The 12,793-nt window shown below is 42.3% G+C and overlaps 1 protein-coding gene across 8 annotated transcripts in view; it reads right to left on the bottom strand.

The window, feature by feature from the left end:
- The window catches only part of ZNF385B (zinc finger protein 385B), a 155,615-nt gene that overhangs the window by 35,475 nt on the left and 107,347 nt on the right, over positions 1–12,793 (bottom strand). For 7 of the 8 annotated variants that reach the window (XM_033167138.1, XM_033167149.1, XM_033167166.1 and 4 more), the window contains one exon: positions 8,533–8,643. The exons of the other annotated variant lie outside the window; for it this stretch is intronic. In XM_033167138.1, coding sequence (XP_033023029.1) covers positions 8,533–8,643 — 111 coding nt within the window. The remainder of the gene's footprint in view (positions 1–8,532; positions 8,644–12,793) is intronic. 8 annotated transcript variants of the gene reach the window in all.

The raw sequence follows: 12,793 nt of genomic DNA, 5'->3' as shown, positions 1-12,793 counted from the left end.
TTCTGCCTAAGACGGAACAGCTGCCGTAGAGGATAGCTGTCACATGGCAGATGGTGGTAAAGCTGTACACTCTTGAAACTGAGCTATTTGGGATTCTTCTCTCCGTGCTCTGTTACTGTTTGACCCGCTCTGTTGGTTAACACAGAAAGGCAAAAGGATAGAAACAAGGCTTTGTTGTTGCTGCCACTGTTTAGAAAAAAAAGTCAATTGAAACACCAAAAGACCAAATACACTCATTAATTAATTGGCTGTTATATGTGCATACAAATGTCATAATTATCACAAAACTGGAGAGAAGCAAAAGGCAAACTTGGTGTGAAAGCTAGTGTAATGTTTAAGAGGCTTGCTATGTTTTGAAGGGAAGCTCTATGGAAGGTTCAAATCAGAAGGTGCAGACTACAGGTGAGAGTTAAATATGAGGCAGCTAATACAGAACAAGACCAGTGCTATTTTTCTAAAAAAAAGAAAAGAAAAGAGGTGAGCTCACCACAAACTTCTCCCTTGTTCTCTTATAATGGCAATGGCACCTACATGAGAAGGGCCAGAGCTGAGCTCTGGTGAGCTCCAGCTGAAAAAAGCCAGGTCAAAACTATCCCCCCAAGAGTTAAGTAAATGAAACAACATGATGTTGAAGGAACCTGACCTCTTGTCTCCAGTGAAGTATCTGAGAGAACACCACACACAGTGGTTTCAGTGTCAAAACTAGGATCTGGGAGATGAGGGCCCAAATCCCCACTCAGCCACTGATCTAGGGGATGTTGCTGTCTCTCCGTCTAATCTTTCTTATGAAGGATGGGATGAGGATAAAATGGAAAGGGGAAGAACCATGTATGCCACCTTGAGCTCCTTGGAGGAAAGGTAGGATATAAATTCAGCAAGCAAATAAATACAGTCAAACCTCGGTTGTTGAATGTAATCCGTTCCGGAAGCCGGTTTGGCTTCCAAAATGTTTGACAACCAAGGCGCTGCTTCCGATTGGTTGCAAGAGCTTCCTGCACTCAAGCAGAAGCCACATCAGATGTTTGGCTTCCGAAAAACATTCGAAAACTGGAGCATTTATGAAATATAGGCCTACATGTTTACACGTGATCCTCTCCACTGCACAGCTTTCTTGACAAAAGCATAGATTTATATCCTTAATCCAGACGACAATGGACTCTAGTGGCACGACTGCACTGTAGAAACAAGCAGCCTTGAGCACTTGGTTTTAGCACTTTAGTTTTAGAACTGTGGATCTGCGATATGCAAAGAAACAGAAACTTGAGCAGGCAGAAGGGATCTCCCTGCATTTGTTTATTCACGTTCAAAAGACTTTGCTTAAGGGTAACTGACACCAAATCAATTCAATCAGCTGTAAGTGATACAAATAAGAACGGCAATGTTTACTTTTCAAAGCGACATACTAAAATAAGGTATGATTGAGAGAGAATACACAACACCAACATACAGGCATTTATTGAAGTATTAGTGATCAGTGCAAATTGCATTTTTAAAAAATATGAACACCTGTGTAACTTTTAACTAGTTCTAAAATCTGAACTTTCATGTGTGCATATGGCAAATAGCAAAATTCCTGCTTCCATTCCTGGAAGTCTCCACAAGGAGATGTACTTGCAAGTAGGGTTTGTGTGCCTAGGTTATAAGTGAAACCTCATGGCCTGATTTTATGTTTATGTATATGCAGTTGAAAGAATTGTATGTGAAAGTAATAAAAAGGAGGACTTTTCACCTTGATGTTTGTTTTATCCTAAAGGGTTTTGGATCTTTTGTTGAAAGCCATTCTGTAAATGGCTATTTCTAAGAGAAGTAGAAATCTCTGTGCCTACAATTGCTCCGTGTTTCAAGAACAGTCCTTTATACAGCATAATTCTTCCTAGTACCACACACCCTTTGGGACACGAATAAGCACATTCAGTCTTCTCCTTTCCTGAACTTCCATTGTACATGGTATCGTCTGGGCTGGCCAAAGAGAATTTGCCGTTTCAGGTGGAGTAGCAAATGGCACCCCTTTCTCCAAGTCAAGGTGCATGGTGCTAAGCATTTTTTCTGGGAACCGATGTGGAAAATCCCACAAGCATCTCTCTATAGTAGTAAAAATGCAGCAATAATTAATTAAATCACTAAACGGTATGCTGCCTTTCGTGACACCCAAAATCTATTACTCTCCCTAATGGTAGGGACAGCTCTCTCACACTTCTTAATATATTGATAATAGTGTTATTTCCACTCCCCCTCCCCCCCAAAAAAGACATGACAGCATGGTTGAAATTACGGATAATTGCTCCTAATCTTTGTGCACTGATCTTCCTAGAGGAAACTGCTCACAAAGTCTCAAAGAAACTAAGAGGTTAGCAGCTGAGTGAATTAAGAGCTCTTTTGGAATAGCGAGTTAAGGCTGAATGATTTCCATTTCCATCTTGTGTAAGAGTTCCATAAATCTGCATCAGTGGAAGAGTAAATGGGAGTGTTTTCATTAAAAAAAAAAAACCCCAGAAAGGTGGGAAGGCATTTAGAGCATTCCAAGAGGGGAAAACTTGCAAGTCGAGTAGACAGGTACAGTTGAAGCCATAATAAAGGTGGGTTCATTAGAGCAGTGTTTTTCAACCACTGTTCCGCGGCACACTAGTGTGCCGCGAGATGTTGCCTGGTGTGCCGTGGGAAAAATTGTTTATTTGATTCCTATTCAAGAGAATTACTTTATATATAGTCAATATAGGCACAGAGTTAAATTTTTTAACATTTTCTAATGGTGGTGTGCCTCGTGATTTTTTTCATGAAACAAGTGTGCCTTTGCCCAAAAAAGGTTGAAAAACACTGCATTAGAGACATGAACTCACATATCGCCTTACCACAAGCCATTCAAGTTACTAGCAGTATTATAAAGTTATCAGCACCAAAACTTCCTCAGTAAAAAGTCATGCATCTCAGCATGCACAGAGTGGTTCATCATGGTGCAGTGTGGCAGGAGTCCAGAAGAGGGAGTCCTTGACCTCACAGGTGAAAAGGAGAGAATGAAGATGTAAAGGGAATTGTGTCCTGGTGCTTGCAGCAATAATACTGAGCAATGAGACAGAGACTCAAAGAGAGAGTGCCTTACTTAAAATCTAATGAATTCATGGCAGAGCCATGATTTGAACTGGGAAAGTCCTGGATCATACAAAGAGCATGCAGGTGGTATATATGTCACTTATCGGCAAGGAAAGAAGTATTGCACTTCGTTGAAGAACCATAAATTGGGGGTTGGTGTTTTCTGTTCTCTTTTCCAAGAGCCAAAAGTTAAAGATAGATATAATAAACTAGTACATTAACCCCATTAAATTAATGGGCGCTAGAACATATGTGGTCAAACTGTTGCCCTAGCAACGTCGGGGACATGCGCAGATCTGACTGAGCGGCTCTCGCTTATCTCATTTTTTTTCTAACAACCGAGCAGCTCTCGCTTGACATCACTCGCCCGCCGCCACTTGTAATGGCCGCTGCCGCTTAGGAATAGGAATAGGAATAGGAATAGGAATAATTTATTATTGGCCAAGTACATTTTCCAACATACTTGGAATTTGTTTCGGCTACATTGCAATGTAAACATACAGACACTGTTCCTCTCACAATACAAAGAAGTAAAGAAACCCCACCCATATTTTACCTCCCCTTAAGCTATACAACTACGAATTTAACAATTTAATGGCACAAGGAAAAAAACTATTCTTGTGCCTGGCCGATTTTGTATATGAAGTCCTGTAGCGACGTCCAGATGGAAGTAAATCAAGCAGATGATGACCGGGATGTAAAGGATCTGCTACAATTCTCTCTGCTCTCTTCCTTACTCGGGTAGCATAAATTGTCTCTATTGAAGGCAAGCTAACACCAATTACCCTTTCTGCAATTCTTACAGCTCGTTGGAGCTTTTTTTTGTCTCTCTTAGAGGCTGTACCGTACCAAGCTGTTATAGAATTACAGAGAACAGTTTCAATGATGCCTCTGTAGAATTGAATCAACACTTCCTGGGACAATTTAAATTTCCTTAGTTGACGCAGGAAATACAGCCTCTGGTGTACCTTTTTAATAATACTATTGATGTTGCTTGACCAATTTAAGTTATAAGAAATTATGGAGCCCAGGAACTTAAAGGACTCTACTATTACAACCATGTTACCAAGAATGGAAGTAAGTCCACGCAAGCGCGCACCCGCCGTGTGCCTGCGCACACCTGCCGCTTCAACAGTTGCGCCCGGCCGCCCGAAGTCTCTGCGCTCCAAGTCCCAACAGCTGTCCGTGGGGCACATGCGCAGTAGCGCAATCCCACGGACACAGGGACTGGACGCAGAGACACTTGCACTTTATTATTGTATAATAAATAAACAAGAAACTACCAGTGGGAGTGGTGGGCAGGGAGCTTAAAGGACACAATTAGAAGAAAGGCAAATGAGATGAATATAGCCTGAGCTGGTTCTGAACTTGGCTTTGAGTGGGAAGACTATTAAATGGCGTCAGAGAACAGAGCTGCCAAACGTGATAAACCACATCTTTAGCACGCTTTCTTTGAGGTGAATTGTTGAGCCAGCCCCGCGGCGGCAAAGAAGGTAAATGAGAGAAAAGCCACATGCAGTTCCTGAACAGCATTGTAAAGAATTCAGGATTTTAACATGACGTAGCTGCTGTTCTCGCTGAAGTGTTTGGAGAAGCAGTTATAAGAAGCAGCCAGTGTGTGTAAATGGCTAGAAGAGAAATAACCAGTGTGCATTGCAGCGGGTCGGACTAAATGACCCTCAGGGGTCCCTACCAACTCTACAATTCCAAGATGCCCCTTGTTGTGGACTCTTATCAGCTCCAGCCAGCATGGCCAATGGTCAAGGATAATGGGAGCTGTAGTCCAACAAACACCTGGTGGAGGGTGCCATATAGTCTGCTGCATATTGGCTGCTAGCCTTGAGGAACGATGTCAGGCTCAGGCATGGACATGTTGAAATTCCTGCTGAGCTTTGACACCCAAAGGCAGATTGGAAAGTCACCCTCTCTTAAACCCCACCTGCTTTTCACGGTTGTTGTGAGGCTCAAACTACTTTGTGAAAACTGGACGGAAGATTGGAAACTAAGCTAACAAATAAATAAGCTAAAGCGAACGTTGTTGTTGTTGTTGTTGTTCAGTCGTTCAGTCGTGTCCGACTCTTCGTGACCCCATGGACCAGAGCACGCCAGGCACGCCTATCCTTCACCGCCTCCCGCAGTCTGGCCAAACTCATGCTAGTCACTTCGAGAACACTGTCCAACCATCTCATCCTCTGTCGTCCCCTTCTCCTTGTGCCCTCCATCTTTCCCAACATCAGGGTCTTTTCCAGGGAGTCTTCTCTTCTCATGAGGTGGCCAAAGTACTGGAGCCTCAACTTCAGGATCTGTCCTTCTAGTGAGTACTCAGGGCCGATTTCCTTGAGAATGGATAGGTTTGATCTTCTTGCAGTCCATGGGACTCTCAAGAGTCTCCTCCAGCACCATAATTCAAAAGCATCAATTCTTCGGCGATCAGCCTTCTTGATGGTCCAGCTCTCACTTCCGTACATTACTACTGGGAAAACCATAGCTTTAACTATACGGACCTTTGTTGGCAAGGTGATGTCTCTGCTTTTTAAGATGCTGTCTAGGTTTGTCATTGCTTTTCTCCCAAGAAGCAGGCGTCTTCTAATTTCGTGACTGCTGTCACCATCTGCAGTGATCATGGAACCCAAGAAAGTGAAATCTCTCACTGCCTCCATTTCTTCCCCTTCTATTTGCCAGGAGGTGATGGGACCAGTGGCCATGATCTTAAGCGAACGTACTTGCAAGCCCTTAACTTTGATTTCAAAATGTCACGCGCTTGCTCTTTATGTTATATGTCATGCCTGTGCTAATGACAGCAAAGCAGCATCAACAGCAATCTTCAGTAATATGTGTAATAATGTTTTAAATGTGTTGCACATGATAATTAGTTGCCTTGAGGTTAACAACTGAAGGGAAATGTTAATCAGATGTAAACTTATAATTGGCATTCATTTCATGTGCTTTTTGAAAGGAGGACTATTTGAGTAGGATCAATTGTTTGATCTGGATCCTCTTACACAGAACCTTCACAGAAACTGAAGTCACCACGATGTGTGTGTGTGTGTGCATGCATTACATGCATATTCACTGAAATCATTTGGTAGAGTACTTTGAAGCTGCAATCTTACATAGCACTTTCAAGACACGCTGAACACAATCTGGTATTTACTTCGGATTTTATGCATAGGATCACACTGCCCAGGTTGTATTTATATGAACAAAGAAAATAAGGTTATAATTCAACATGAAGAAAACGAATGATGTCTGTTGAAAAGGGACTGTTGTTATCTTTGCCCTCTAATTCTTTTGGATTGTTTTGAGTTGTTCTAGTGAAATGTTTTGAGCCTCCTAAATAAACAGAACTAACTGTTCTGAAGGACAGATCCTGAAGTTGAGGCTCCAGTGCTTTGGCCACCTCATGAGAAGAGAAGACTCCCTAGAAAAGACCCTGATGTTGGGAAAGATGGAGGGCACAAGGAGAAGGGGACGACAGAGGATGAGATGGTTGGACAGTATTCTCGAAGTGACTAGCATGAGTTTGGCCAAACTGCGGGAGGCAGTGAAAGATAGGCGTGCCTGGCGTGCTCTGGTCCATGGGGTCACGAAGAGTCAGACACAACTGAACGACGGAACAACAACAACAACTGTTCAAAAAACTGAGGACAAACCTAGAAGTCTGTTCCTTAAAACAGAAGCACTGCCTTCAAGTTTTAGATCTGCCTACGACCCATGTCTTCTAGCCAGGAGGCTCTGCTCCCTAATCCCAGATGCATGATGCCTGCTTAGGTTATCCACTGGTGAGGGAAAAACTATTCCACAGACACTCACAGGCTCTCAAATGTCTCCAGCGTTTGTCCAGCCCTGCTCATATTAAGCCCAAGTCTGTATTATTATTGTTATTTTCATTATTGTTATTTTCATTGTTATTTCCAGCAGTCAAGTAAAATACCAAAGGCATGGCAGCACACCAGCACATATGTGCACCTGTCCCTATTCAGAACAAATATTTGATGTACTAACAGCAAACTCATAAGAATCATAGAATTGTAAAGTTGGAAGGGACTGCGAGGCTCCTCTATCTAGTCCAATCCCCTGCAGTGCGGGTATCTCAACATGCGGTTCCCCATCCAACTGGAAACCTTACTGGACCCTGCTTAGCTTTTACAAATGTGCAAGCAGTTTTACTGCTGCACCACTAGGGGTTATTCCCTGGCCCAATGGTCTGCCCTTATGCAGCCAAAGGGATGCTACTTAGGGGAGAACAGAACACCAGGAGGGAGGGGAAATGGAACAGAGCGTTCTGGAAGATGGTGTGGCTGGCCTAGAACACAGAACAGGAACACACCCCACAACCACATCCCCACCCAATGCTCACCAACCCACTTTTAGACAAAGCAAAATAAAAAATAAAAAATTTCGTTCCAGTAGCACCTTAGAGACCAACTAAGTTTGTTCTTGGTATGAGCTTTCGTGTGCATGCACACTTCTTCAGATACACTGAAATAGAAGTCACCAGACCCTTATATATAGTGAGAGAGTGAGAGACTATATATAAGGGTCTGGTGACTTTTATTTCAGTGTATCTGAAGAAGTGTACATGCACACGAAAGCTCATACCAAGAACAAACTTAGTTGGTCTCTAAGGTGCTACTGGAAGGAATTTTTTATTTTTTATTTTGTTTTGACTATGGCAGACCAACAGGGCTACCTACCTGTAACTGCCACTTTTAGACAGTTTACTTTCCTTTGAGGTTAGTTAAGAAGGGATGTTAGCCGTTAAGAGTTGTAGTCAGGGATGTACATGTGCACTGTAAGGGACTAGCCTTCTTAGAGACATGCCAGACTTCTTCCCTGAAGCTATAGGTTCCCGTAAATAAAATATCCTTTCCTAACCTATAAGGGAAAGCGTGTGGGCAGAATATTGCCTAATCACTCACTTAAAAGGGAAACCTGGCTGCTCCCACCTTCCAGTCTCACTCACCAAGGAATACAAAGGCAGCAGGGAAACGGGCAAGCCCTTATTTTTAAAGTTCATAAAAGTATATTTTATCAATATTTAATACAGCAGAATGACATTTAAACTTACAAGTCTACCTGTATTTATGTTCTATCTGCTCTGCAATGATTCCCCTGTGCCTCACCAAAACAGTTTTGGCTACAGGCTCGTCGTATAGGATGAAAATGGCAGGGAAAACGCACACTGCATTTTCTGTTCCTGCTTATTAAACATGAAACGTTAACCTGCCGGTGCCCATGCAATCTGATAAATCTAACAACTAGCAGATACTAGAAGGCATTGCAACAAGCAGTTGAATAAATTTAAACATCCACTTCAGAGCAGTCAGATTCCCACCCCACCCCACCCCCCTACGTAGTGGTATGATGAACATGTTAAAAAATTATTCCGAGCACATGGAAGCAGCAGTACGAAAGAAGACACACAGAGCTGATGATACTCACGTCAGAGTTAAAGCGAAGTTGACAGACATTACAAGAAATGACTTGTTTCTTCTTTGTGGGGAGCGACACACCAAATGTGTGGTTTATGACTGCTTTTTGCACGGGATCCATCTGAAGAGAGCAAATAGAAAAATAAAATAAAATATCCAAGTTACAGTTTCATGCGACGTGCAGCAAAGAAAATGAAAAGCTGAAAATTAAGACCCATTCCCGGAAAAAAAACCTTTGCTCTTAAGAGGAGCGAACAGCATTCCAAATCGAACAGAAACAAACGAACAATTAAGTGAATATGGGAAGCAGTTTGTAAAATGGACAAATATTGTAGAATGCCAAATGCTGACCACTATAAAGGGACTTCAGTTTCTTTGCTCTCTTGGAAAAGAGAAAGTTAAAACCACCTTTTAAGAGAGAGAAGGAAGAGGAGAATTTTTATGCTTAATACACGTAGGACTTCTTTAGCTTGCATTTGTTGCCAAACCAGTCTTGCTAAACTGACCTGGATGCCTGAAATTTAAGATGAGAACTGTCTGGCAAAAAAAAAAACCCTGTGGAATGTAAAAGGCTGTTTTTCAAACTCGGGGTTGGGCGGGACCAATAAAAACATAGGTGGGATTAATGTAAAAGACCACATAACCTTGCCCGGTGGCAGTGAAGTCTATAAGCTAATTTGAGTTGTGTGGAACAGTTCTTTCTTTTATCTGTCCTGAATCTAGTGCCAACCAATTTCAATGGGTGATCCTGAGTTTCATTTTAAGAGAGAAAGAGAGAGACCTTTCTATCCATTCTCTCTAAACCAATCTTAATTTTATAACCCATGGTAAGTCTTTTTTTTTCTTCCAAAGCTTAAAAAAAACTAAATGCTTTAATCTTTCCTTGGAGACAAATTGCTCCACTCTTGATCCTAGAGGAAATGCAAAAGTGTTCTCATTTTCTCTCTCACAAAAAAATAAATTGGGATACTCATCCTTGGTAAGAGTGTTTGTTCAAAGCAGGCATCTTTAGACTTTTATCTTACAGTACTAGGAAAAAATGACTCGTATTCCCCTATGTCCTCTATTATAGAACCAACAAGTGATGCAATTCTAAAGACTATTCAGACAATGACTTTTAAGACTTGTTTTGCATTAGTGAGAGGTATAACATTGATAGTACTTCAACTATTTCAACTTTTAAATGAAAACTTTTCTGTTCTGCCAAGCCTATCTATGCAGGCAATTAATCTTTCCACCATGGTTAATTGATTTTCATCTTTCTTACATGGTTTTTAATGCATGGTTTGTGGTTGTGGTTTGAAAATTGATTTCTAGCTTACTTCCTCTGGCTGCAATCTATGGCTCATGGGATGGCATTGGGATGTTTTGGGTCTTCTGCTTAGAGGGTGGGGAGACAGCCAGCCCTTGGAGAGGGCAATCTGACTCCCCCCAAAAGACCTCTTTCTACTGCTGCAGAAACTTCCCCATCCCAAAGCCTATCTCCAAAACCTACACATTCCAACTCTGGAGCTGGTGCAAGCATTTCCTTTCACTGGAAACAATGGATGGGGTTTTTTTTTGTTTGTTTTTTTGGAGGGCAGTAACTAACTGAAAGCTTGGGACGCGGGTGGCACTGTGGGTTAAACCACAGAGCCTAGGGCTTGCTGATCAGAAGGTCGGCTCGAATCCCTGCGACGGGGTGAGCTCCTGTTGCTCGGTCCCAGCTCCTGCCCACCTAGCAGTTCAAAAGCACATCAAAGTGCAAGTAGATAAATAGGTACCACTTCAGCGGGAAGGTAAACGGCATTTCCGTGCACTGCTCTGGTTCGCCAGAAGCGGCTTAGTCATGCTGGCCACATGACCCGGAAGCTGTACACCGGCTCCCTCGGCCAGTAATGTGAGATGAGCGCCACAACCCCAGAGTCGGACACGACTGGACCTAATGTTCAGGGGTCCCTTGACCTTTTAACTAACTGAAAAGGGCAAAAGTAAAGGAAAAGCTGTTTTGGCTTCACTTTTGCCATCCCAGTGTAAGCCTGGCATGGCACTGGAAAAGACTGTTTACCCAACTCAGGTCTTCCTCCCTCCCTTCCCAATTGGTCTATTAATCACAATCACTGCATGTTCTTATGTTAAATTATACTTCCATAAATCCATCTTACCATAAGACAACAGGAACTTTATTGGACCCAGAACAGGCAGCCTCTTTTGGCTTCCACCTCAACAAATGTAAAGCTACCAACGCAAGAATGAAAAGTGAAACTGAACAAAGAAACACCATAAAACCCTGGGCTGAAACACAAATTACCTACACCAAAAAGCCATTGTAGTCAATTGGTTCCTTCCAAATGGCCATAATAAACCAATGGATTTATTAGGTACCTTTAAAATAGTTGTCTTTCAGGGACAACTCCAAATTGTTGCTTACACAGCACTGTCTCCATATGATTAAAACCACTGACACCATCTCCAAATTTCCTGAGATCATTTAGATGCTTACAGCTCACCCTCCCCCTGAACTTTCCATAGTAATGGCCTGTCTTTCCAAATTGAATAGCTGTCTTTCTAAATAGCCACAGGTACTCATTGGCCTGAGACTAGCAGTCCTACGGTTCTCCATGGAAAACAGCAGGTGTTCTGGTATTGCTCACAGGTACATTAAGTGAACCCTTTCTAACACCCTAGTGGCAAATTTGAGCAGTGATATCTTAAACCAGGAATAATGGGAATCTGCCACTCCAAAAATTAGCCACGCTGCCTGAAAGCTGATGGAAGTTTGAGTTCAGGTCACCTACTCTTTTCTTAAAACCAAACACATAACATATTTATTTAAATTTTTATCCTGCCTTTCTCCCAGCAGGCATCTCCCAGCAGAAATTAAAACAGATACAACTAAAACACACAATAAATACAAGTTTTTTTTTTTTTTAAAAAAAATAAGAATAATCAAGTAAGTAACCCCACTAAAACTGTTTGGAAGCACAGACACACAACACAAGACTTAAAAGACTCTTTCACAACAGCCAGTTAGTGGCCAAAAAAGTCTGTAAGAACAAAAAAAGAATTTGCTGCTGGCAAAAAAGGAAAGCAAAGAGGGGGCTAGTCTAGCCTCCTATGGAAAAGAGTTCCACTATCTGGGAGCAGCCACTGAGAAGGCCCTCTTTTGTGTCCTTACCAAATGTGCCATCGAACATGGAGGGACAGAGAGAAATGCCTCCTGAGAAGATCTCAAAGCTCAGGCAGTCTCATGTAGAGAGATATGGCCCTTCAGATAGATATTAGAGAAGACGTGCTATTGAAATAACCAGCCCCCATGGGTAAGTGGCTTTGTTGATGGGCTGCTTCACATACTACATTTTTTCTCACACAGAAATGATCACTGTGGGTATGATGGAGCCAAAGTAAAGCACTAAAAAAAAAAATCTTAATGATTTTAATTGGGCAAGTTTAAGCACATACCTCACCCACATGGGTCAAATAGTAGTGCTGAATTTTGTCTGGATTCTGCCTTGTGCTAGGAAAACTGCACCTTAAGTGCAGCAAGAGAAGGTTCCCCCACCGCCTGCTCAGAGATCACACAAATCAGGCAATCAACGAAGCCGATGCAAATTACTTCCATACACATTTGCACTGAACTAGAACACAGGCACGTGAGGCTGTTTTGCATAACACCACGTGATCAGCCAACAGTCAGTTTATGACTGAGACTATTTAGCTACCAAATGGCAGATAAAGGGGGATTTCACAGCTAAAATGTGTTCATTCAGGACCATTTGGATAATTCTGTTCTGCTTTTGTTATGGGCTAAGCAATTCTATACCCATATTACCCCGGAACTGTAAATATGCTGCCATAACACTGGTGGAATGGCGACGGTATCCAACGCTCAGCTCTGTCACAGCGATGCGGCTGGGATGGTAAACTGACACGGTGGCTACTTTTTTTTTTTTAATGGTACAGATCTTTTTAAACGGCTCTTCCCATGTGCCACCCACATCCAGCCCAACATTATGCCCAATTTCAGCCATAATGCCATCATATCTTCACTGGTCGAACACCTCTAGTAGCGGGGAGTTCCACTGGTGTATCCAAAGTGCTTTGCCAGCATACCTGTCACGGTGATGGTGTACCCTGTGCTCTGCTGGTGTAGCAAGGCATTGGCCAAATCACAAAGCCCCGCAGCTGGCAGATCCCCAAAACAGGATTACATATATTTTATTAAATATATTTTTATTAACAACGTGTAGTCAGGTAACAAGGGCTAAATCACTAATTATAATAAAACTTCT

This window comes from Lacerta agilis, chromosome 1 (genome assembly GCF_009819535.1).
Source record: "Lacerta agilis isolate rLacAgi1 chromosome 1, rLacAgi1.pri, whole genome shotgun sequence".
NCBI classification, from domain to species: domain Eukaryota; kingdom Metazoa; phylum Chordata; class Lepidosauria; order Squamata; family Lacertidae; genus Lacerta; species Lacerta agilis.
The sequence above is the reverse complement of the archived record's forward strand: the minus strand, read 5'-3'. Positions and strand labels throughout refer to the sequence as shown.